General features: G+C 32.6%; 1 protein-coding gene across 4 annotated transcripts in view; it reads right to left on the bottom strand.

Moving 5' to 3' along the window:
- The window catches only part of FSTL5 (follistatin like 5), a 696,991-nt gene that overhangs the window by 73,890 nt on the left and 595,330 nt on the right, over nt 1–27,771 (bottom strand). For all 4 annotated transcript variants that reach the window (XM_012735602.3, XM_012735603.3, XM_012735600.3 and 1 more), the window contains one exon: nt 20,721–20,839. In XM_012735602.3, coding sequence (XP_012591056.1) covers nt 20,721–20,839 — 119 coding nt within the window. The remainder of the gene's footprint in view (nt 1–20,720; nt 20,840–27,771) is intronic.

The following is a 27,771-nucleotide window of genomic DNA, read 5'->3' as shown; positions in this document are numbered from 1 at the left end:
AGCCCAGAGGACCCCTGGGAGATTCAACGCAAACAGGAAGACGTCACGTCATGCAGTCATCAGACTGACCAAAGTATCAACTAAAGAGGCCCTTCTAAGAGCTGTAAGACAAAAGAAGCAAGTGACATACAAGGGAAAGCCAATTCGAATAACATCAGACTTCTCTAATGAGACTTTACAAGCAAGGAGAGACTGGGGCCCCATTCTCACTCTTTTGAAACAAAACAATGCCCAGCCTAGAATATTATTCCCTGCAAAACTAAGCTTCATATATGAGGGAGAAATAAAAACATTCTCAGACAAGCAAAGGCTCAGAGAATTCACCAAGACAAGACCAGCCCTACAAGAAGTACTTAAAACAGCGTTATGCACGGAACATCATAATAATAACCCACGAATATAAAAACAACCAAAACCCAAAGATATTAAAGGCCAGATATTACAATGGCTCAAGACAGAAATCATAGCAACAACATCCAACCCAACAGAATGATCAGTAATCTACCCTACCTATCAGTTCTCTCAATAAATGTGAATGGCTTAAACTCTCCACTCAAGAGACATAGGCTGGCTGAATGGATAAGAAAATACAGGCCAAGTATATGCTGTCTTCAGGAAACACATCTAACCTGCAAGGATGCACATAGACTAAAAATAAAAGGGTGGAGATCAATATTCCAAGCAAATAGAAGCCAAAAGAAGGCTGGTGTGGCAGTTCTAATTTCAGACGATTTAGTTTTTAAACCAACAAAAGTAGTAAAAGACAAAGAGGGTCATTATATAATGGTGAAGGGCACAGTCCAACAAGAAGAGATAACAATTTTAAATATATATGCACCCAACTTAGGTGCACCCAGATTCATAAAGCAAACCTTACTGGAGCTAAGCAAATGGATTAATAGCAACTCCATAATCGCCGGAGATTTCAACACCCCACTGACGGCACGAGACAGATCCTCCAAACAGAAAATTAATAAAGAAATAATGGACTTAAACAAAACTCTAGAACAATTGGGTCTGACAGACATCTACAGAACATTCTACCCAAAATCCACTGAATATACGTTCTTCTCATCAGCTCACGGGACATTCTCTAAGATTGACCATATCCTAGGACACAAAGAAAATCTCAAGAAATTTAAAAAAATAGAAATCATACCATGTACCTTCTCAGATCACAGTGGAATAAAACTAGAAATCAACCCTAACAGAAACTCACATTTCTACACAAAAACGTGGAAATTAAACAACCTCCTACTAAATGATTACTTCGTAAATGAAGAAATCAAGACGGAAATAAAAAACTTCTATGAAGAAAACGACAATGGAGAGACAAGTTATCAACTCCTCTGGGACACAGCTAAAGCAGTTCTGAGAGGAAAGTTTATCTCCATAAATGCCTATAACCAAAAGGCAAGAAGATCACAAATAGACAATCTAATGAAACGACTCAAAGAGCTGGAAAAAGAAGAACAGACCAACCCCAAACCCAGCAGAAGAAGTGAAATCAACAAGATCAAATCAGAACTAAACGAAATTGAAAACAGGAAAGCTATTCAGGAGATTAATAAAACAAAAAGTTGGTTCTTTGAAAAAATAAACAAGATTGACACGCCGTTGGCTAAGCTAACGAAAAGCAGAAAAGAGAAATCTCTAATAAGCTCCATCAGGAATAAAAAAGGAGATATCACAACTGATCCCAAAGAGATACAAGATACAATTTATGAATACTACAAAAATCTTTATGCACACAAACTGGAAAATGTGGAGGAAATGGACAAATTTCTAGAAACACACAGCCTCCCTAGGCTCAACCAGGAAGAAATAGATTCCCTGAACAGACCAATCTCAACAGCTGAAATAGAAACAGCAATTAAAAATCTCCCTAAAAAGAAAAGTCCCGGTCCAGATGGCTTCACACCTGAATTTTACCATACTTACAAAGAAGAACTAGTACCTATCTTGCAGAAACTATTCCACAACATCGAGAAGAACGGAAACCTCCCCGACACCTTTTATGAAGCGAATATTACTCTGATACCAAAACCAGGAAAGGATGCAACAAAAAAAGAAAACTACAGACCAATATCCCTAATGAATATAGATGCAAAAATTTTCAACAAAATCTTAGCTAACCGAATACAGACACTTATCAAAAAAATAATCCACCACGACCAAGTGGGCTTCATCCCAGGGATGCAGGGATGGTTCAACATACGTAAATCTATAAATGCAATTCACCACATAAACAGAAGCAAAAACAAAGACCACATGATCCTTTCAATAGATGCAGAAAAAGCTTTTGACAAAATTCAACACCCTTTCATGATACGAACACTTAAGAAAATAGGCATAGAAGGGACATACCTAAAAATGATACAAGCCATATATGACAGACCCATAGCCAACATCATACTGAATGGGGAAAGATTGAAATCATTCCCACTTAGAACTGGAACCAGACAAGGCTGCCCACTATCTCCACTTCTGTTCAACATAGTGCTGGAAGTCTTGGCTACAGCAATCAGACAGGAAAATGGAATCAAAGGTATCCAAATAGGGGCAGAAGAGGTCAAACTTTCACTGTTTGCTGATGATATGATATTGTATCTAGAAAACCCCAAGGATTCAACCAAGAAACTCCTGGAACTGATCAATGAATTTAGTAAAGTCTCAGGATACAAAATTAATACACAGAAATCAGAGGCATTCATATACGCCAACAACAATCTAATTGAGAACCAAATCAAAGACTCAATTCCCTTCACAATAGCAACAAAGAAATTAAAGTACCTAGGAATATATTTAACCAAAGAGGTAAAAGACCTCTACAGGGAGAACTATGAAACACTGAGGAAGGAAATAGCAGAGGATGTAAACAGATGGAAATCCATACCATGCTCGTGGATCGGCAGACTCAATATCATCAAAATGTCTATACTACCCAAACTGATCTACAGATTCAATGCAATACCTATTAAAATCCCATCAGCATTCTTCACAGATATAGAAAAGATAATTTTACGCTTCGTATGGAACCAAAGAAGACCCCGAATATCAAGAGCAATTCTAGGCAACAAAAACAAAATGGGAGGCATTAATATGCCAGATATCAAACTATACTACAAAGCTGTAGTAATTAAAACAATATGGTATTGGCACAAAAACAGGAATATTGACCAGTGGAACAGATGTGAGAATCCTGATATAAAACCATCCTCATATAGCCATCTCATCTTTGACAAAGCAGACAAAAACATACGCTGGGGAAAAGAATCCCTCTTCAATAAATGGTGCTGGGAAAACTGGATAGCCACCTGTAGAAGGCTAAAACAGGACCCACACCTTTCACCTCTCACAAAAACCAACTCACGCTGGATAACAGACTTAAACCTAAGATATGAAACTATTAGAACTCTAGAGGAAAAAGTTGGAAACACTCTCCTAGACATCGGCCTGGGCAAAGAGTTTATGAAGAAGTCCCCAAAGGCAATCACAGCAGCAACAAAAATAAATAAATGGGACATGATCAAACTACAAAGCTTCTGCACAGCCAAAGAAATAGTCATGAAAGTAAACAGACAACCTACAGAATGGGAGAAAATTTTTGCATCCTATGCATCCGATAAGGGACTGATAACTAGAATATACTTAGAACTCACGAAAATTAGGAAGAAAAAATCAAATAACCCCATTAAAAAGTGGGCAAAGGACTTGAACAGAAATTTTTCTAAAGAAGACAGAAGAATGGCCAACAAACATATGAAGAAATGCTCAACATCTCTAATCATCAGGGAAATGCAAATCAAAACCACAATGAGATATCACTTAACCCCAGTGAGAATGGCCTTTATCAAAAAATCTCCAAACAATAAATGCTGGCGTGGTTGCGGAGAGAGAGGAACACTCCTACACTGCTGGTGGGACTGCAAACTAGTTCAACCTCTGTGGAAAGCAATATGGAGATACCTTAAAGCGATACAAGTGAATCTACCATTTGATCCAGCAATCCCACTGCTGGGCATCTACCCAAATGATCCAGTGACACTCTACAAAAAAGACACCTGCACTCGAATGTTTATAGCAGCACAATTCATAATTGCAAGGCTGTGGAAACAGCCCAAGTGCCCATCAATCAAAGAATGGATTAATAAAATGTGGTATATGTACACCATGGAGTACTATTCAGCTCTAAGATACAATGGTGATATAGCACACCTTATATTTTCCTGGTTAGAGCTGGAACCCATACTACTAAGTGAAGTATCCCAAGAATGGAAAAACAAGCACCAGATATATTCTCCAGCAAACTGGTATTAACTGAGTAGCACCTAAGTGGACACATAGGTGCTACAGTAATAGGGTATTGGGCAGGTGGGAGGGGGGAGGGGGGCGGGTATATACATACATAGTGAGTGAGATGTGCACCATCTGGGGGATGGTCATGATGGAGACTCAGACTTTTGGGGGGAGGGGGGGAAATGGGCATTTATTGAAACCTTAAAATCTGTACCCCCATAATATACCAAAATAAAAAAAAAAAAAAAAAAAAAAAGTTAAAAAAAAAAAAATAATCATGAAACAAAATCAACAATGCTTTCATTATTAACATTGCTAAGTATTTATTTTTATTTAAAGGTAATACTGACAGCAGATATACCATGTTTTGCATTTCGTAGCTATATTGAATACCGTCCTAAGGCAACACAACCATTTTAGGTGTTTTTTCTGTTTGCATAAAATTTGGAAAATAATGTTACTACCAGAGCACTTTGCAATGAGATATCCAGTGTGTGGTCTGCTGTTCCCCAAACTTCAGATCTAATTCACGAAGGATCTAGAGCATCCATTAATTTTTAAGATCCAGTCCAGTATTATGACTTTTAGGAACATATAATAATAGTGTTTTCTTATAAACAACACAGCTTGTTTCAAAAGCAAAAGCAAAAAAACCCCTGAAAACTAAGCACTCGATGTACAGTAGTAGCTCTGGAGTTATGAAATTAACTTCATTTCATAGAATGTGCCATAACCATTACGGTGACTGCCAGCAGCATCAACCTGAGGAACATTCATGACACCCTGGAGGAGGCGGCACAAACCTGAAGGCAGAAGTTTACCCTCAGTACATGCTCATGATAGCGTACAGTATGGTACGTTCATTCATCAGTTCCTACCGAAACATCATTTTCTATGTTAGTTACCCTGATCTGATTAATTCACACTGTATGTCAAACTTTTCTTCAGGAGTATACTGACTGACACTGGAAAGAACCTATTTTGTGAGAAATAAACACTATGTAAAATATGTACTTGAGAGGCATGAAGAGGTGAGAAAAGAGCGGGACCTCTGGCTAGTGAAAGGCTCAGAACATAGGCAAATTGTTTACAAATTCGTGGCTCTTTGTAAAAGCTACCCACAAAACCTGCCAAAGTAATGAAAAGCGTGAGTGACCTGACACATAACTGTCAGCCAAACAACTGCTGAACCAGGAGCAATATCCACCCCTCTGTTTGCTACAAAACTATTCAACAGTAAAATAAACTGCTTTGCTGGGAATTATTTTCTATTTGTATGCCGTTCCCATAAGATATCCCTGACTAGACTTATAATCAGTTTTACAAAGCCATTAAAAGTTTCCTGACAGTCGCCCTGAGTTTTTTTGTTTTGTTTTATTCCACTATTTTGATTATAGTCTATTAGGTCCCATTTTACAATAGCCCACTTATTTTATCAGATTACATAGATTAATATTTATTTCCATGAATGCAAAAGGTAGAGGAATGTTTTTCACATCAGTTAAGCATTTAATGGTATAAAAAGAGGACAAAAAATACCAGAGATGGAAAATAAGATCAAGACAACACATAGTGATGAGGACAATTGTCAGGAATTAAGTAAAAGTGTATCATTCCATCACCTTTTTATAGAAACATGTACTACCAATTAGAGCGAAATAAATTAATATGATATTGGGACTAACTAGGATGAGAGTCAATAAGGAAAAGAAAGTTCATAACTTATCCTATTCCCTTTTGGTAATTTCCATACTGAATCACATATTTCTTGTATATGTATTATCCTTTCCCAAAATTTTAAAGGAGTACAAGTTGTGTTACTATTGATGATGTAAGTTTTAATTTAGCAATTAAAATAGTGTTAATAGTTCCTGATTTACATCTATAGACCTAAGGAAGTCAAACAGAGGAATATGTTCACTTGTCTTCTTCTGGTATTTTGCCACTTTTATTTCTTATAGTGATTAATTATTAAAAATACTTCACCCCAAAGTCTCCAAATTCCCATCTTTCCTTCTTTTTCTTTATATTCCCCCTCTCAGCACATCCTGAATCATTTACAGAGAAGAAAAATATTTGTCACAATCACCTCTATTTTTCTTGCATCTAATTCAACAAGTTCCTGTAATTACTCCTCTCATCCTTCTCTCTGATCTTAGATTTGTCCAGTATCCCATCCTACATTTCATTTAAAACTTTAATTATATCTCCAAGTATTCAAACGTACACATTGCCCCCTAAATTTAAGAAACAAACTTTACAACAACATTGATTGGATTCATCTGCTTTCTCTTCAACCATCTCTCTAATTCACCTCTGACTTTTGAACAAGCTTTCTGGAATGTTCCTTCCATTTCCTGGCCTTTCACACTAAATTGATCCTCCTTCAAACTGGCTTTCATGATATTATCTCTTTCAAAAGAGATAATCTTCAAAGTCACCTGTAGCATCAAAATTCCCAATTGTTCATCTTTAGTTCTTATTGGGAAGCATTTATTGAGCATTTACTATGCCAAGGATATTGTCTAGAGCTGCGTTTGAAAATAAAAACATGAATATCACAGAATGTCTGTTCTGAAGTTGCTTACAAATTCTGCTGCCTTTGGCTGCTTCAGACACCTCATTTCTCATAGAATGCTCTTTCATTCTTGTAAGACAAGGATCAGCATATGAGGACCCCCCAGACCAAATTCAACCCACTGCCTATGTGTGTGGTCCAGGAGACAAGAATGTTTTCTACATCTTTTAATGGCTGGGAAAAAATAGAAGGAATACAATTTTGTGACATGTAAACATTATATGAAATTCAAATTTACATAAATAAATGTGTATTGAAACACAGCTCTACCCATTCATTTAAGTATTGTCTTTGGCTGCTTTCATGCTATGGTGAAATAAAAAGACCACATGGACCGACCGCAAAGGCTAAGAGATTTACTATTTTTCCATTTGTAGGAAAAATGTTGCTGATGCTATTTTAGTATACATCCCTACTCTAGTTATCATTTTAGTCCTATTAGGTAAATTCTTTCTGACTGTGTGTCTTCTTTATCTTCTTTTTTGCTAATTATGGCTTCAGGAAAGCCAAGGCTCAGGCTTTAGTTTTCTGCTCCATTTCCTTTACATTACATTCCTCTGAAAACTCAATCAGTCTGAGTGCCTAATTGTTATTATGGTCAGATGACACCCAGAGATTAATCAATGGCTTTGCCATTCACCAGGCTTTCTTCCTTCCATCTTCTTCCAGAAAAAAAAAATGATTGAAAGGGCATTTCAGATAGAGATACTATGTAGAACAAGAAAGTGTGCTATATTAAAAAAATTAAACAGAAAAATAAACCAAAGAAAGGGTCAAAAAATTGCACCCATGTATACAGAGAGACAGATAAAGAAAGATAATAAGGTTTAAATTACATTAAGGAAGTTTAAAAAAAAAAAGAAGCAATTTTATAAGATAATAGACTATGGAATAGAAAAGTAACAGAATAAAATTGGCAATAAAAATCATTTCTAAACTATAGATAGAACATAAGTATAGTTGATATGTAAAATATCCTGTCTTTTAGGACAAAAATAAAAAATATACACTTAATTAGGTAAGGAATGATAGGTCTAGGAAGATGAACTTAAAGCATAGAAAAGGGAGGTTAAATGAACACCAGTGGGTCAGGGTGCTCTCAGATATAAAGAACAGTCAATATCTGATTCTCTGCATAATTTGGATTAGCGACGCAAATTATGTAATTTACACAGCTTTGAATGGAAACAAACAGGTATTAGTACTATGAAGAACACAGAAACATACATGCAACAAATAAAATGACCTAAGATATATACACCTAACTTGGGCACTGAATTAGGCAGCACTGTGGATCCGCCCACAAGTGTGATGTAGACACTCTTGGAGGGGTACAGAACAGAAGCATATGTTGAGTCAAAGGAGGAAAGAGAGAGTTTGGTCTTTTGATAAATGATTGAATATAAGCATTGGAGTTCGAAAAAAGCACGGAGATACTGCAGATGTGGTTCTCTCGTTGATCTGGTAACTGGCTGTGGAAAATAAACTAGTGTTAGTAGTTCTGCACTGTGTCACTTTCATGCTTCTCTACCAATCGGATTCCTAAGACAGGGAAAGAGGTCCCCCCACTTGTTAGTAATCAAAAATTGATTTCACATAGTTGTGCTCTTGGCTGCCAGTTTCTCAAAATGTACTCTTCCTTTTTTTAATGCCACAAATAATGCATGAGATTGTGTCAAAGGAAAAAAGAAAGGCAAACAACATAATTCTTTCTGCTTTCTATAGAATTTCCTTCCAGTTATTCTTTCCAAGAACCTCCTCTTTTGTACAAAAATAATTGAGTCATTCATTTTTTAAAATTTTCACTTCAAAATATATCACTGTAATCTCCATTGTTCTTCAACAAATGTCTTCTCTGTTAGCTAGAATTTTCTCCTTAGTATTTCATAAAAAGTGAATGACTATCCACAGTTATTGAAAAGCACAACACACATTTAGTAATAAAATTCTCTTTAATCGACATTTGGCAGCCACATTTCTAACACCTACATAATGTATCTGTATTTTACTGATTTTCCTTTGAAGTTTCACGGAATTCATATTTTGGTGCCACATAATTTGCCATTGAATCATACACTATTATTCCCAATTAAAATGTTAGCCTTTTGCTATCCTTATATTTCTATGGATTGTAAACATAATGGCAAAGGTACATTAGTTTCTTGGTAAACACATGTTCAAATATCACTTACAGTCAAAAAAATAAGAGTCAAAAAGTGAGGTATATTCCTCAGTTATGATGTTAAACACTATGCCATGTTATTCAGAGTCACTGAGAAACTGAACTCTAGATAGCACTAATTAAAATGTAATCTGTGTACTGCTGCCAGTTGTCAACCATTTGTTACCAAATTGAAAATAACCATACAGAATCTTTCATAGCAATTTGACATTGGCACAATATCCACGTATGTGATCAGTGGACCTATCTGGTTAGAGTGTTGTCAAATTTGCCTGAGGATTTCATATGGTGAAAACCACCTACTGGTTTTAAAAAAGAAAAATAGATTGAGCAACAACCAAAATAATCCTTTCCCACAGGAAATGTAAGAAGCACTAATTTCATGCTCTTTTTTCTAGCTTTCTCTCCTCCCTGTCTTTCCATTTTTCTTTCTTTTTCGTATATTTTTAATCAAAGCTTTAAGAATCTGAGTCAATTGATATAAATATCAAATCAATAATGAAATACTTGAATAAATAGTATTCATTTTATCAAATGCCATAGAATGTAAATAATTACTCTCGATAAGGAACTATTCAATTTGTCATAGATCAAGACAAATGATATAAGAATTCTTTTGTACCATATCAAAAGTTTTAGGTTCAAATTCCCAGGGTAATATTTATGCCAATGTAGAAATATATTTATATGTGTATATATGTATATAGATAAACACATATGTTTATATATAAAATCAAGGCTGAAATATTTGTGAATGCCCTAGATATAATGTTTCTTCTAATCTTGTCTTGCAACATTAAAAAATCAGTCTTACAATAGTGGATTAAACAATTTAATGTCAATGAATATCTTCCTTATTTGACCTTTTCTAAAGACACTAAGGTTAAAGTATTTTCATCAATTTTTAATTCAGATCACTGCTTATAACTCAAGCAAGACAATTTTCTTCTAAAAGGAGGTATATTCAATTTATCACATTTGATTTGTCATTTCATTTATAAATATCATAAACAGTCTTTCCAATATTAGTCAAAGCATAGGGAGTCATAGCAATTTAGACGCTGTAAGTGTCTTAATTTATGTTACCTTGGGACACTTTTGTAATATGATTTTGATTCTAGGATATAAACGGTACAAAGGCTACCTTATAGATATTTTTATTTTTTCTTTTAATATAATGAGGATGTATGTATTTCATTGATACAACAAAAACTGAGTTAATGACACTAGGCTATTATAAAGTGAGAATTGGTTTCTCTTTAGAGACACTGTATTAGAGAGGTTAAACAAAATAAACCCTGAAGTCAATGAGAAACCTAGATGTAATGTCCAACTGTGTATTTATATTAGCTGTGTAAATACTCCTTTAAGCCTCATTTACCTCATTTGTAAAATGAATATACAAATACTACCTATCTCTTAAAGTTGTTGTGAGGATTGAATAAAATCATATTTGAAAAGGCCAAACAATAAATGCTACCAGTTAATTTCATATAGAAAATTCTCTATGGACTAGATTTTATAAAACTATAATAATCTACATATTTTGATACAAACGTATTTTTCCAAATGGTTTGGAGGGAAGTTTTCTGTGCATGTTTAAGAGACAAGGGGATTTTTCTCCCTCTGCTATTTGGCTGTTTTGCGATTGAGCAAATCATCTGAACTTTCTCTTTTCCTCATATGGAAATCGAGGCGATTAAATTAGAGTTTCGTCATTTGTTTTCATAAGAGAAAAAAATCAAAGTTATCTGAATCATTTCAGCTCTGCTTAAATGTAAAATGTTATACTGGTTTATAAAAATATTGATTTAGGTAAGAATAGTTGGTTAAATAAAACTTCAGAGTGTAAAATTTGAAATGCATACAGAACTTTAGACAAGAAAATTCTAGACATACTGCAAGTGCAGGACTAGATGGTTGGTGTCCTGGTTCTCCTGGCTTTTGAAAAGGAGCTGAAATTCCTGCTAGGGATTGACCCAGGGGCCAGAACCAGAGGGGCAGGCACTTCTTACGTTGGAAAAGGCAACACAGGCATAGTGGGGAGATCAAAATAACTATGAAGAAGACCAAAGGTCTCACATTAGGTCAAAGAACCAGTAAATAGAAGTTGGCAAAAAGGTGTTTGAATTGAAAGCTATCACTGAAGTACTAAAGGAAATGGACAACTATGGCAGATATAAGTAAATGTAAATTAAATGGAGCTTGAAGGTTCCTGGTGGGGCAACTTGATTAAAACCTAGTGTGGATAGCTGGAATTAAAGAATTAAGTGTGTTTAATTTTATTCCTCAACACAATGATTTGATTTCTATAGGAACAATGGTACCCTACTTAAAATTTGTTTTACAAAGCACAATTAGTAAGTGGATTAACAAGAAAAAAATAAGATTAAAAAAGTTCACTACCATATCACATATGAAGTTAACTGACACCACACACACACACAACTGCTGCTATAAGTGTGTAATCCTTAATCACAGCATCACCATAAACACTACTGAATACCACAATCGTGGGAAGATAAGCCTTACTTCTTTTAACTACATAGTATGCTCTAGTTTCCTTAAGTAATAGTAAGAAGGTTTGCCCAAATGGTCCATTCCAATTATTGATTAATACATGTTTATGACTGAAAAGATCAATGAAACATTTACTTTAATGCCCAAAGTGTACATCTCTCTGTACAATTCTTCTGATAGCTGGATGTTCAGTTTTTTCTTATACTTTGAAAACCAGGAGTCTTTGATAGTTTGTTAATTCAACTTTTAAGCCATGACCCCAACAACTGAACTTCAATTTTTTACTTTTTTATTTATTTATTTATTTTTACTTTAGTCTTTTCTTGTGGAATTCATTTCCTTGGCCTGACCAATTGTCAATTTTATAGCTATTAATTATTTAAAAATATATATTTACTTTATTAATATATGAAAACAGAAGTGAAGTCTGTTAAAATAAAAATTATAGGTTTTGAAAGACATTTTAAATGTATTCTAGTTGGATTTAATTTACCTCGATGCCTTATATTTCTCATATCATTGTAGAATAAAATAAATTATTTCTTATCTTTACAAATCTTCATAATTAAAAAAAGGAAACAAACTTTTAAGGAAAAAGTTTGAATAATTTGAATAAAAAGGAACATCAGATATAAGTTCCCCTATGCTTTTAAATTTTTATTGTATTTTTCCATTTAGTGATGGCATATGAGTTCTGATAACACACATTTTACCGACTTCTCTTTTGGGGAGCCTTTTTTGAGGAGCGAGACAGGTTTCACTGATTGCTTTTCTATGTATGCATACGTAGGCCTTCTCTGTGAATATCCAATTCTGCCTTATAACTAAGAAAAGTGGACATGGAAGCATAAACTGAGTTGAATTTATGATTGTTGGGTTATCCACCTTTGGTTCAGCACAGTATAATATTACTTAAAAATTGAACTTTTTTTCTGTAGCACATAATCTCACCAAGCAGATGGTGCCATGTCATTTTGACCGAGTTCTTCCATTTTCCCACATTGTCCAGCACAGAAGTGCCTTATGTGGAAGACATGCGTTTTCAGCTTGATAGATTTTGCAAGACTTCTACTGACTGAAAAAAATGACTCTAAAGTGTAATGGATTTATCTTCAAAAAATTATAAATCTGTTTCCAGAGATAATTATAAGCATTTCTATGTTTAAACTTTATTGTAATTCACACATAAATTTGTTCCACATAAGAATGTCTACAAAGAGTAACATTGCACTTAACCTTTTTTGTCAATGTTCTTTAAAGAAATTTCAACATAGTTTATACTATTTACAGGTTAATTATAATGACCAATAGCCTTATATTTGATTTCTTACAATTATGTGGTAAAAGGATACTAGATAAATAATTGTTTACATGTATATTTTGTTATGTTTTTACCAGTTAATAAAAAAAATGAAAAAAGGTCTATTTTTAAAAGCATCTTTTTAAACCTTTAGGAATGTATTACTTTAAAGAAAAATTTTTGCTCAGTACCCATCTCCATTTTAGGTGGAAACATAGAGACAAAAGGCATGTCTTCTTTGTCCACTCTCTTTAAAACTATGTATTTAAAAAAAAATCTTGTTATCTTTTAAAGAATTGCATTTTTTCTTGCCTATTTTTTTACTGGCAAGTTAAATAGGGATCTAGTTACACTATCCATTTCAGGAAACTTCCTCAGAGTAAGAACATAAAAACAATATTGAGTGAAACTTCACCAAAACTGATTGTGATTTGGGTTCAACACAAATCCTTTAAAATGTATCCAGATTATATAATCAGTATGCGATTATTTAATTCTATTTTCTAATTTTCCAAGTAATTTCAAAAGTGAGCTATGAGATACAAGAAAATATTTTGTATAATTATATTAATAGATAACTGTGCATTGAAAGTTCCTGATTACAGAGTTAACTACTTTTTAATGAAAATGGTACAAGATATATAGGTTTTTTAAACATGGAAATCCCACTCTTCTATGCTCCTATCATAAGGAATGAAGCTTTCAATTTAAAATAGGGGTGAGATAGGACTGATTGTTGTTGTCTTTTTCAGGATGGAGGAAGTAACACTTAAAGACAGCCAGCAAATATATCCTATTCCTACAGAAACATCTCAGTGGGACTTTCAGGCAGCTTAACAATGCTGCCAGTCATTGTGCCTTTCCAAATGTGTTTTATGTTACATTTTCTTTAAAACTATACAGATGAGAATTAAAACAAGATGATATATATGCAGCCACATGTCCATTTCATCTCTCTTTTACCCTTGCATATCTTTAAGACAGCCTATCTACCTCTGATCTTTTGGAAGATGTTTAAATTAGGAGAAATTCAATGATACTATTTCCTCCTTTGTGCCTCATTATGCATATGTTCATAAGAGAAACCATTGCACTCGAGTGTGCTTACATTTACAAATCTGCTCCATTAGTCTTTTCTCCTCCGTGTCTACCTTCCACAATGCCTGACAGAAAACAAATTCCCAATAATAATTTGTGGATTAACAAATAAACAAACATCCTTTAAAAAGTGCATGAGTGATAAAATAGGTCAAATTTAGACCCCATCTGTAGACAACTGCAGAAACATAATTGTGAGTTATTCCCTATGAAATATTTATTTGAAAGTATAGCCAGAAAAATAAATTTCATATCTCTATATTATGAATGCTAATATAACTTTTTGGTGCCATGTGTTCATATATAGCATGTATTTATCTGAAAACAGTAGCTGCTCTAATTAGGTTGCCTTCTAAAATTTTGAAATGAGTATATAGTATAGCTCATGATACGACTATGTTGTTGTTGGTAATTCCTAGATTAAATATTGAATTCTTCATTTATTTGCTAAATAATCCATAATATGTCCTCTAAAAATGCTTCAATGATATTTTGAAAATGACTAAAATAGAAAAAATATGAATTGTAATAGGCAATAAATTAGCAGCTTAAATAGTTAAAAGATGAACAATAATTTTGAGTTTTAAGTTGTTTTTATTATAATTCTTATTATATAGTTGTATCTTCATTTCCATGAAAAATATATAAATTAGTTATATTATAAAGTATATATAGAGATGCAAATATAATTTTAAACACTGAGAAATTATTTTAAAATATTTACCGATTAAAATATTTAATAAAATAAAATTGAAACTGATAATTTACTATACTGAAATGATTCTAAAATGATTCAAACTGATATTTGTGACCTTTCTAAAATATAGAAAAGAAATTTAAAAAATGAAAACCTTCACTGTTAAATTAAAATTTTGAGAACTATTGTTGACATATAAAAAGTCAACAATTAGAAATCAAATAAGTATTCAGAAAATTAACATTAAATGGAGATTTTGAGTAATTTTGAGAAAAATAAGGACTAAGGATTTAATTAATCATTAAAATTATAAATCTAATCCATGGAAACACTGAAATCATTATAAAATTTTTAATATATTTAGGAAGAAGATAATGTAGGAGTTATATAAGCAAAATTATCATCTTTCATAGAACACCAAAAGAAAATATTTAATAACGATAATTCAAGAAATATTACTCCTGAACACATTATTTAAAGCGATTAAATGTAGTAATTGTTTACATAAACTGGAATATAGATAGGAAGGCATGAAGAAGAAATTAATATTTTTTATCATATACTCTTTTATATTATTTTATTTTTTAACATGCAAATATATAGATTTGAAAAAAATGTAAATAGGTACTTTTTGTGAATAAAAATAAATCTTAGATCAAAAGACTTAGTGTAATTTTTTTTATCATAATAAAATATCAAGAAATAGTATAATTTAAGACACAGATAATAAGATAGATTTGTGTGATTTTGTAAATCTCAAGTAAAAAGTTTTTGATGTTTAAAGACATCTCTATTAATAATTTTTCTATCAGTTAAACTCTTCAATTTTACCCTTAAAAGTTTCTATTGAATAATCTAAATAATCTTAAACAAATTTCTCTCTATGTACTTTTATGTGTGTATTAGTGGGCCTTTATTACTCTCATAAAATGTTTAAATATGTTGACAAAGTATTGTCTGAGACATACATATCATTCAGGTCACATTCATCCAAATAACTTCCCAGGTTTTTATCAATAATCTCTTTAAGAGAACATAATATACTGCTTTAGATAAAGTTACTTGATCCAATTAATAATGCTATACATCTCCAATACAGTGCTGTTGCACAAATTATAAGCTTTCCCACTGTCATTGGCTCAAATGCTAGGCTTACATACTAAGATTTAATAGAGACAGTGTGAGAATTATAAAACAGTGTGACTTTTAATAAAACATTAGAAGACCTCTTTAAATCTAGTACATCAAAAACCAAGTTCACAAATTTATTTCCTTTGAAATCTACAGAGTTATCTAAGGAATAGTTAGAGCTGGTTTACATTACTCTCTTTAGGAAGCTCTTTGCAAGACAGCAGTGTAATCACAAAGGGACAAAAGCTTAAGTTTTTATCATTCTATAACTCATTGTAAGTTAAGCCATGTTTGGAATAGAGACCCACTGAGAAAAGAATAAGCGGGGAAACGTTGTGATTACTTTGCTTAAATACACAATGGTGTTATATTCAAAAGGTTGCACCCTGGTTATACTGGGAAAGGAATCCTCTGCATCATGTAAAGGGGCTGGTGTTTTAACAAATATTTTTGTGGACCCTGTTTGGAGAAGTGGTTTGGAAACAGAATAAAATTGGATTGGAAACAGAATAAAATGCTGAAAAGACAAAGTGGAGGTATTTTGAGGGAATTGATGAATGTCCTGGAGGCTGCACTGCTTGATTAACGGGGAGACCAGCAGAGAAAGAAATGTAGACTATTGAGTTTCCCCATTTCTAACCTCAGTTTCAATTACTCGATACTTAAATATTCTGGACACTACAGAAAACCTGCATCTATATACGAATACTGTTCTAGCAGGGTGCTAATAGTATTTATTTATAAATGGAAAATACTTTTGATATGTGGAAATTCCAAACCCAGAAAGCAGACATTTTAAAGATTCACATCAGATTTCCTGTGTAAAGTATAGAGCGTTCAGTTACACAGTTAATTATTATTTAAGTTAATGTTAAAAACAGAAATGAAATATTCAGTTTCCACAACATAGGACCTGATATAGGCCTAATAAGACTCACGTGATTTTCTTTAGAGCTCTGTTAGTACCCCTTAAAGAGTAATACCATGGTATGTGTGAAGAAAAGCAACTAGATTTATAACAAAGATGGTGACTGAGTTAAAAAGTATTCAAGATTAAACGAGTGATAGATAAGGGTGATACAGTAGTTGAAAACCAGAAGAGTAAAAATGTTGGTAAGGTAATCTTGGAAAAGCCTCTCATCTTTGAGCCTGTAATTTTAAACATTTTCCAAACTCATTTCAGTTTGAGTCATGAATCCATAAGTTTAGAAGAGAATTCTATTTGCTTGAAGTTCATACTCTAGGTGACAAGATAAAATCATGTATACAACTAGGATAAATATAGCAAGAATCCCATTTAGTAAAGGTACATAACACAAAGAAAAAAAGGCGATTAAAAAATAACTGAAAGTTTGTCATATAAATTCTCACCAACTCACTATCAAAAGCTGCAACATAATGTAATCTGACATTGTACCAAAATTGAATTTTTATTTAGAGCAAGCAAACAGCTGCTTCTGATAGGTTTTATGGTCTATTTCATAGTCTAAATATATCAATATTATCTAAACTTTACTGATCAACGAGTTATATTTGGAGTTTCACTACCACTCTCTTAATGTTGACCATGAATCTGAAAAATATTATATCCATGTTTAATTGTGTTTAATGAGAAAAATGATTCCAAAAGACTCATTTTCCCACTTGTACTCAAGAGATCTATTTCTAAAATCAGTTAAACTAGCTTTTTTCCTATACTAGAAACCCAGACTACCTTATACAACACATCTGCACAGGACCTTTTGATCATGCGACCCTAAATTAATAGGCCCATGAGGTTATATTTACATTAAAATAATTCAATGATACATTATTCTATAAAACATGTTTCACAAACACATTGAAAGAAAAACAATGTTTTGTGAGAAATGTAAAGTAAGGAGAAAGGCGGGGAGAGAATTAGATGTATACTTCTTTAAACGTAGAGAATGCATAAAAGAATAAACAGCCAAGGCTCTTAGCAATGAATTTTTTGTTAAATTCAAAATAAATAATAATGTATCCTGACCACCTGTTATGTATAAGGCACTGCACTGGGCATGTTGGGAATAGCAACACTAATTAAAACTAGTCCTTGACTTCGGGAAATAGGGAGATGTGGTGATTGATTTTATATGTCAATTTGGCTCGGCTGCGGGTACCCAGTTGTTTGGTCAAACACGAGTCTGGGTGTTGCTGTGAAGGTGTCTGTGGAGGTGATTGACATTTACAATCAGTTGAGTTTAAATAAAACATACTATCATCCATAATAAAACATACTATCTGGGCCTCATCCGGTCAGCTGAAAGCCTTTAGAGCAAAGACTAAGGTTTCCCCCCAAAGAAAGAATTCTGTCTTAAGACTTCACCATAGAAACCATGTGTCAGTTTCTAGCTTGCCCTACACATTAAGACTCAAGATTACAGTATCAACTCCTGTCTGAGTTTTCAGCCTGCTGGTCTGATCTGTGGAGTTTGCACTCAAGATTACAACAACTATTAATCTGAATTTCCTGCTGGCTGGCCAGCCTTATAGATTTTGGACTGGACACTCCACCCACAATTGTGTGAGCCAATCCCCTAAAATAAATTTCCCTCTATATAGAGATAAAGATAGAAATCCTATTTATTCTGTTTTTCTGGAGAAATATTTTCTCATTATATAATGCTCAACAAAGTTCTCATGAAATGATTGTATAAATAGCCATTTAAATCTAGTGGAATGTAGCACCAACTACCTACCATATTCTGAAATTCTCATCTTTCCTGTGTTTAAACATAGGAAAAAAAATAACTTCATGTAAGAAATAATTATTTCATTCTTAAAGAATAGCATAATCAATCTGCTTCTTATTCTATTTCTATATTCTTATGTATACATAAAAGTGTCCTTGTACACATATTCCAATTATTTAAACTTATGTTAAGGAATGAAAAATAACAGCAATATAAAATAAGATGTTTTCTACCGTAGCCTTTCTTTCATATGAGGCATGTAATAATTAAATAAGAAATATGTCTTTATTTTTTGGTAAAAGTGAGTGGGTATATTCCATATTTAGAAATCATAAGCGGCAATTAGTTTAAGCAATTCCCATTTAATCCCACATGGAAGATGACTGTAGGTTTCCAGAGGCTGTGACTTTTGTAATCTGATATATTAAATTAGTTCTTAATAACTAGTTATCCCTGCTTTGTTACTATTGATGAATATTTGTGAATAAAGGTTCTCTGATTGACAAAAATGAGTTAAAGTTTTCACTATTCATGTTTGGTTACCATCTTCTTTTCAATTTTTATTTTGTATAGAAAATTATATATAATTTACATATATAAAGTCTCTCTCTGTATATTTTGTATATTCATTTCTCTCTCTCAAGAGGGAGATCAGTTCTACATAGTTTTTACTTTAGTTGTTTTAGAAGACTGTCTAGTTGAATATGCCAAAGCTATAAAGAGAGAGAAATTCAGGTAAGTAAAGTTCACATCCTAGCTGCCCAGACATGTCACAAAATTGCCACATCAAATTTGTACTTCTTTATCCAGCTTTAGTTTCCATGTGGTTAAATTAACTCTTTCAGAGATATCTAAAAATGGTCTGGAAAATCACACAGTTTAAGCCCTTGATTACATAGCATTGAACCATTTACTGATACCCTGGAATAGCTCATGTGTGGTACAGCAAGATCATTCTTTGTCTCCAAATTTGCAAATCAAATTCCTGAGGTCACAGTTTTGTGATGAAGAGTATGGATTCCACAGGTTATTTTATTAGCATTAGTAATTCAAGTTTCAAATTCTGTGGTAAAACCAAGACATCTATGTCAATTAGCTACAAAACTACTGGTCCTGTAGAAATCGGAGAGAAACACTCTCCTGCAAGATGATTTTGCTCTGATATAGATAATCATTTTGACACCACACTTTCTATATGTGCATGTTAGCCTCAGATGTTTTTGTAAAAATATGAATGTGGTGGAAAATTAATGGATTTTCTTTATCAGAAGCAAGAATTTATGTTTTTATTCATGTGTTTATTTATTAGACATATATGTATATAAACATACCTTATTCAAAAATGGACTTAGTATTAATAATGTAAGATTATATTAGAAAATGAAATTACATATCAAATTTATGGTGTTTTTGTGCTTGTAGTTAAATTACAACTTAACAAAAGCAGTGGTAATACCATTTAGTAATTTAGCCAATGGCTGAAATTTATTAAAATAAAATTGGTTTAATTTGTTTTAAACAATCACAGACATATTTAGTTAAATAATTTCCTTCATTTAAATATGAGGATATTAGAATGCTTTGCCCTACAGAATATCTAGGAGAAGTTGGCCTATCTTATCTAACTTCATAATATTTTTTCCTTCTTTTCATTGTAGAGAGTGGCTTTAAAGTATAAATTGTTGTCTCTATATATCAATATATGACAGCAACACTGGCTACTGGTAGCTGAAATGAAGAGTTGAAAATAAAGGAACTGATATTTCCCCTTATAAAGCTAAATTGTCCATTCCACTGAGACCTCATGAAAAATAAAGAATAAAGGGAATCAACTTTTCTAAAGCATTTAGTGTACCCCCCAATTTACACCAGATTATTTATACAATATTTTCTTTTTGTGAAAGTAACCACTGCCTACAAAAATAGGAGGCATTCTAAATTAAGGAGCAGGTAAAGTTATTTCATGTTTTGTTTATTCCTGGTATTTCATTTCTGTCACCTTATTTTAAATGGAAACAAGTATGTAGGAATACATAATATGTTGTCTTTCTCCTCAAATATAAAGCCTGTGTAGAGTAACAGCCAATATCATAGCTTTATTATTTTCCTTCCAACATAAGACTCACATGTGTTATAGGTGTCATTATATTTCTAATATATAATTGCTGTATAAAATTGCTAAAGAATTTTTTGATACTTGCCTGAAATCCCAGGAGCTTTTCACTAGGCTTAATATGCCTCTGAAATTCGCATTCTATAGGTTGTATCACTTTGATTCCATCTTCATAAAAAACATAGAACATGTTCCCAATTCCCAGACCTTAGGAATAAAAGCACATTTAAAAGTTCAAAATAAAATTATCATAAACCTTTACAACCAAAACAGTGCCCCTCACATCCTCCCAGCAGGAGATCAATTTATGTAGTCATATAAAGTTAATAAAGCAAACCACATGGGACCTTTATTTTACACCCAAGCCACTTTGAGATATGCAGACATTCTACTTTATTCTCCCCAATCTGCAATTCAGTGGTTCATTTAATATAATACAATAAATGTTTCTTATATTTTAAAATAATTATACATGGGAAGCATATGCTCTTTGATACATGGATTATATTAGATACCTTCTCTATTTAATGTAGGTGTTGATTAAGGAATAAATACTTTTTGAAGAATCAGGTGTATTCTATTTTGATTAGAATTCACTAGGGAAAATCAAATTTCATTCTTTTTAGTTTAGTTTATTTTAGTTTATAGAAAGATTTTGAGAAACGAAAGGACCAAGTGCCCTAGACTTTATAAAATATATATTTTCTTAAACTAATTTTTGTCCAAATAATGCTACATAGGGATCCTACAAACTAGTTTGTACACTAACAATTTGGGGCAGGTCTATTTCTGTACTTTAAAACAAATTAATTTAAGGTCTCATAAATATTTCATTTTAATCATTTAAATCATACTTTTAATTTTTTTTTAATACTACAGATCTGAGTGTGTAACATCTCATGAATTAGTCTTCTCTAATTTATAAATCCATATCTAATGGTTGCAGGAGGCTACATGTTTGATATCTGGAATGTAGTGCAGATTAACCAAGCCCTGAGCCTAAGGAGCTTTTGCATAATCATGCACACCTGTTCCCTTTGTTGCTTCTGCTTCTGCCTTATTCCAATGTGCCCAGCCCCAAGCCCATGTAGTTCTTCCTTTTCTGATCCTTGCCTGTGTAGCTCCTTTGTTCGGTTGTATTGATTTGCACAACCAAATTTATTCATTCCAGTTATATCTTACATAATTTGGTGAAAGCATATGCTCTTTGAAAGATAAGCAATAATACCAAAATCTTGATAGTTTGGAAAGCCAAACCATTGTTGCTTAAAATGTTTAAATTCTAAAAACATCTATAAGGAGAAAGATAATTTATTTAAATACAAAAAAATTCCCCAAGCATTTTTTTTTTTAATCAATTGAGAACTCCTGTAAGGTCTGTTAAGTCTAGCTTGGGGTTTTGCATCCACTGAGGATTACAATAAAAGTTTATTGATTTGTAAAAATATTTGTACATTGAAGGTAAGTCATATTTAATTTTATAAATGTGTTTCTAGTAAAAAAAAAAGTCTCCAGTTTTGCCAATGTAGCCATGTATTCTTATATTCTTCAGAGGAAAGTGAATTCAAACTTAATTATGACTTCATAGATGTTTATATATAATGTATACACATTTTTCTTTAGCACATAAAATTATTTATAATAAAATATATACATTTTAAATGAACCCAGGTTGTTTGACACATCTTATTATTTTATAAATGATTCTCAGTAGTCATATATTAATAGATGCAATCTTTATCAGTTAATTTTGTATTATAATTTCAGAGAGCACTATGTTAAGACAGGATATTCCTGAAGAGTAGCATAATTGACAAAAACTAAATTATCCACATTTTTCATAAAATAAAATTTGCTGTTATTTATAATTATAGCTGTGCCAAAATGAATACAAATTCCATGCCCAAAGAATAAAACTTTTTTTAAAAAAGCACATCGGCATTTACGCAAAAATTTTTATTTGTATCAGGAAAGTCTCCCATAAACATTAACAGAAGATTATATATGCTATATACCAATAACTATCAATGTAATATTATTGGTTCCTGAATATTGTTGTTGAAACTTACAGACATAATCAAGTAGCAATGTGGTGTCCAATTTTCAATTGTGTCAGTTACATACTATGTTTGAGGTTTATTACAAAGCTCTTAGCATTTTTTAATGAACATAACTTTCCTTCTTTAACTCCTCCAAAATTCTGTTCTACACTCATGAATTTAAATGTGTTTGAACTTGACAACTATTCTTGAGTCCAGGTTGTTTGCAATGTTTCTTGAAATATTTTCTTCTCTAATCCTTATGCATACTTTTATTATTTCGTTTTACTATATTCTGTAGACAAATGAATCAGTGGGATTCTACTATGATTTGTTGCACTGATGAATTTCTGAGCTGTATTTTCCTTTAAAACCACTTAATCCATCCAAAGCACTCTCTCAAATCTGAGAGCTATTTTCTTGCTTTTTAAAATATGCATCACATATCAACATTTTTACAAAGCATAAACTACCTTTGGAGTTACAAGTTATAGAAGAAATACAGATATCATTATGCAAAATTTAGTTTGTTTTTTTCATTTAACTGTTTTCAGCGAGGATATCACTTCTCAGTGCTAATGAAATGGTAATGCCAACAAAATATCATGTATAACTTTATAGTTATTATAAAATAAACATCTATGTATTGATCACTCTGCTTATGAAATAAAACCCCATACTTTACCTTTAAAGCTCTTTGTGAGCTGCTTCCCTCCTTACTCACAAGAGCTAATATTTTGCCATTTACTTTTTTTACAAGACATATTTTGTTCCTCACAAGTTTTATTTAGATTTTAGAAACAATTTGTGATCTGAACATATGACTCAGATATGTTTCTCTTTAAATTTGCTGCTATATTAATTGCATATGTATAAATGTATTAAGATTATATTCAGCAAGAGTAATACAAATTACCTAATGATGGAGATGTTGGAAACTGAAGAGATGTAAATTTCTATTTAGGGCATTCATTAGTTTTATATGTAAAGAAAATAATAATGAATTTGTGTATGTTCATTCCAGATACTAAGTTTCTATGTCTTATATTTTTAGCGGGGGCAGAGAATGAGGGATTATAGCAAGAAAAGATGGTAAACTCCATACTCTCCATTCTGACAGATTGGAGGAAAATCATTATATAAAAATATTATCGGCGCCGGGCGTGGTGGCTCACGCCTATAATCCTAGCACTCTGGGAGGCTGAGGCGGGCGGATTGCTCGAAGTCAGGAGTTCAAAACCAGCCTGAGTGAGACCCCGTCTCTACCAAAAATAGAAAGAAATTAATTGACCAACTAAAAATATATATACAAAAAATTAGCTGGGCATGGTGGCGAATGCCTGTAATCCCAGCTACCCGGGAGGCTGAGGCAGCAGGATTGCTTGAGCCCAGGAGTTTGAGGTTGCTGTGAGCTAGGCTGATGCCATGGCACTCACTCTAGCCTGGGCTACAAAGTGAGACTCTGTCTCAAAAAAAAAAAAAAAAAAAAAAAAAAAAAAAAATGCTATAGGCTATAGAATTTACTCTTTTACCGTGGGCATATTAATTAATCTACATGACAATTTCCCCATATAAATTTTTTTTTTTTTTTTATTTGAGACAGAGTCTCGCTTTGTTGCCCAGGCTAGAGTGAGTGCCATGGCGTCAGCCTCGCTCACAGCAACCTCAAACTCCTGGCTCAAGCAATCCTCCTGCCTCAGCCTCCCCAGTAGCTGGGACTACAGGCATTCGCCACCATGCTCGGCTAATTTTTTCTATATATATTAGTTGGCCAATTAATTTCTTTCTGTTTATAGTAGAGACGGGGTCTCGCTCTTGCTCAGGCTGGTTTCGAACCCCTGACCTCGAGCAATCCGCCCGCCTCGGCCTCCCAGAGAGCTAGGATTACAGGCGTGAGCCACCGCGCCCGGCCTAAAATTTAGAGATAGTAACTATATTTATGTCATGCAGCTGTTGTGAGAATTAAATTAGGTAAAGAAGATAAATATTTTAGCATAGTGACTGGAACACAGTAAGATTTCAAGAAACGGTAACTATTATAATTTTTATGCTGACATCTCCCCTTTGAAACACTCTTTATAAAAAGCAAATGCTGAAATGGTATATGACAAGAATTTGATTACTCTCCTCATTTTTCCTCAAACCAATGCTGGGAGATATCATGCTAAATTTTAGTTTTCTAGGATACCAAATTTTTGTTTTCCCAGAATCCGTGAATTGATCCTGAAAAGATCAACTTTATTTTCTAGTACAGCATTTCTCAAACTAAGTCTGCCAAGTCCAACTATTTTCATAGTAATATTAAGATGTCATTTACATTTTATCTTTCAATTCTCATACACATGTAGAATGTAGTTTTCGGCAGGCTACATGAACTGTGATGTTCCATGTATGATATCACAATTCAATTCAAAAGCAGACACAGGAATCTAGCATCTTCTGTTAAGTCAGAAATTAAAAGGGTTTGCAAAATGTAAAACAATGTGACTCTTATAATTTTTTTTGGGGGGGAGAGTATGCTTTATAAAAAAATAATATGCTATTTATGTCCACATCTGATAGGTTTATTATGGCTATTTTTAGTAAGTTAATAAATGCATGTTTTAATGTTATCTGTTTTAATTTCTAATATCTAAATATTAGTAGATAAAAATAAACCATATACAAAAATGTTCTTTAAGTTCTTAATGATATTTAAAAGTGTAAAGGGGTCCTGAATCTCAAAAAGTTTGATAATCATGTAGGTTTCAATTATGCTTCTGTCTTGATTAACGCAGTTCGTTGAAGTATAATACAAACATTCTCGCCTTCAGTGAAAGCTTCCACCCCTCTATCAACAGTAAAGATTGAGACTATGTGCAGGTTGTTTTTGTTTTTCATCCCCTGGTGAAGACAGACACATGTACTTTGTCTTTTCCAGGTCGATTGTTAATCTAATGGAGCGTAGTAGCTTTAGAAAGTGATCCATAATTTGTTCCTCACATTGTGAGCTTTCTTTTACTTTGTTTTGTTTTTGTTTGTTTTTTTTTCTATACACCAGGAGGACATAAGCAAGAATTACTTGCAGTCTCTTGAGAAAGAAGTATTCCCCATGGCATTTTCTGATCAATATCGCACTTTTAACTACATGAAATGGACTAAGGAAAAAAAATGGATGTAATGCACACTCCTGTCTCAATCCTTTGGGAATAAGAGGATTTTCAAGGAGAATAGTGGACCACGTTAATATAATTATATCATTTATATATAGTATATAATTTATGTAAGCAATAAAATTTAGTTAATTTCTGATATTGGATATATATTTAAATCAGTCATAAAAGATACTTTGTGGTGATGATTTTCCTCCTCTGACTTATATTGACATTACTTTAGCATTTATGTTATAGCCAATGGCAAGTTTTAATTCTATGATGTAGTGATTTGGTAACCTATCAAATGTGCTTTGGTAGGTTTTGATGTAATACAAACTGCTTCATGTGTTGATATTGTCCATTTCACTTACAAGTGATACTAAACTTATATAGGTATATTTTTGAAATATAGAAGGAATCCTCATCTTTTAGCTACTGAATAATATCAGTATTAGAACAGACGGTCCACATTACATTTCTCACCTTGAATAACTCAGCAGGGATAGATTTTTGGTTCAGAAATGTTCTCATATTCTATCTTGGAGCTAAAAATGTCTTCACTCACAGAGCAAAATCATAACATTCCACATAAGCTCTTTGTACTATGTTCAACTAAAATAAGACCTGCTTATTCTCTCATTCTTACTAGAAAGTTTTGGGGAAGTGATTGTGTCAAGCTCTTTTTTTGGCACTGTTAACCCAGGAAGTGGGTACTATCTGACCACTATGCATATGTGCTGGATGGATGTTATAAAAAACAATCTTTTGGAGTAGGTATACAATCTCCTGACTTCCAAAGTTATACTGAAAAAACTGAATGCAAGACTGCATAATTAATTTCACAGAATAATTAGCAGGGCAAATGTTACAACATAATAAAATATCTATTAGCATTATAAATAACATTGGTTAGGAATCATATATATGATTATATACACATATGCACACATTTGTATGTGTATTCATATATACAGATATATACATGCATGCGCATACGCATATATAGAGATACAGCTGCAAATGGATAGCTCTTATCAGATTACTTTTTTATTTTAAAAAAAACTTTTTTGTAGGGTATTTTAAAAGCTTAGGTTGATCTAGTGATTTGGTAACCTATCAAATGTGCTTTGGAGAGAATTTTGTGGACTGGCCAATGCAAATACTGATAGCTTGATTATAATTTAATTGGCACAATGTACGAGCCATTAGAAAGCATGGTCTTCACCTCCCCCACTGCTATTACAATGCGAATCTCATGAATTTAGAAGCTTTATTTTCTGAAAATTCTCCTTTTTAATTTTGAATATTATCCAATATTATTGAGAGGCAGCAGTTTAACTCTTTTTCATCTACAAATAATTATACTAGAAGTTTTTAAAACACACTAGTTAGCTGTGTGTTCTTCCGCATTTCTCAGCCTTTCTCCCAGGATAGGTTAGTTGTGGCTAATGAAACTTTAAATAATTTTAGGCTGAGGGAGTTAGGTGGACCTGCTTCCTATATCCATTTCTCCCCACTTTGGTGACATTGGAAACCTCATATTACAGATCACTAAGTTAATTACATTATGATGTTTATATATAAAGTTTGTTTTATAATTTCACTGCATTTCTATTTGTGTTTTTAACTGATTTGTGTTAATTAACCCAAATAATATAGTGATTTATATAATATAATATAGTGATTTATTTTATAAATATAATATAGTGATTTATTTTAAATATTTCTATAACACATTTTGTGTGATTAGATGCATAAATATTTACAAGGAATAAAAAAGGCAATTTTCATAAATATGGATTTTTTGCTTTCAAAGTATTCAAATGTCATGAAGCTGGTATTTTTCAATGTATGTTCTAGTCAACATTGATAGTATAGATATTCATCAAAATAATTCCATATTCTAATAAATTTGGAAAATGCCTTGTTATGTACTGACTCACATGTATCTCTTTATTGGAGACTA

The sequence above is a fragment of the Microcebus murinus genome, chromosome 15 (genome assembly GCF_040939455.1).
Source record: "Microcebus murinus isolate Inina chromosome 15, M.murinus_Inina_mat1.0, whole genome shotgun sequence".
In the NCBI taxonomy this organism is placed as follows: domain Eukaryota; kingdom Metazoa; phylum Chordata; class Mammalia; order Primates; family Cheirogaleidae; genus Microcebus; species Microcebus murinus.
The sequence above is the reverse complement of the archived record's forward strand: the minus strand, read 5'-3'. Positions and strand labels throughout refer to the sequence as shown.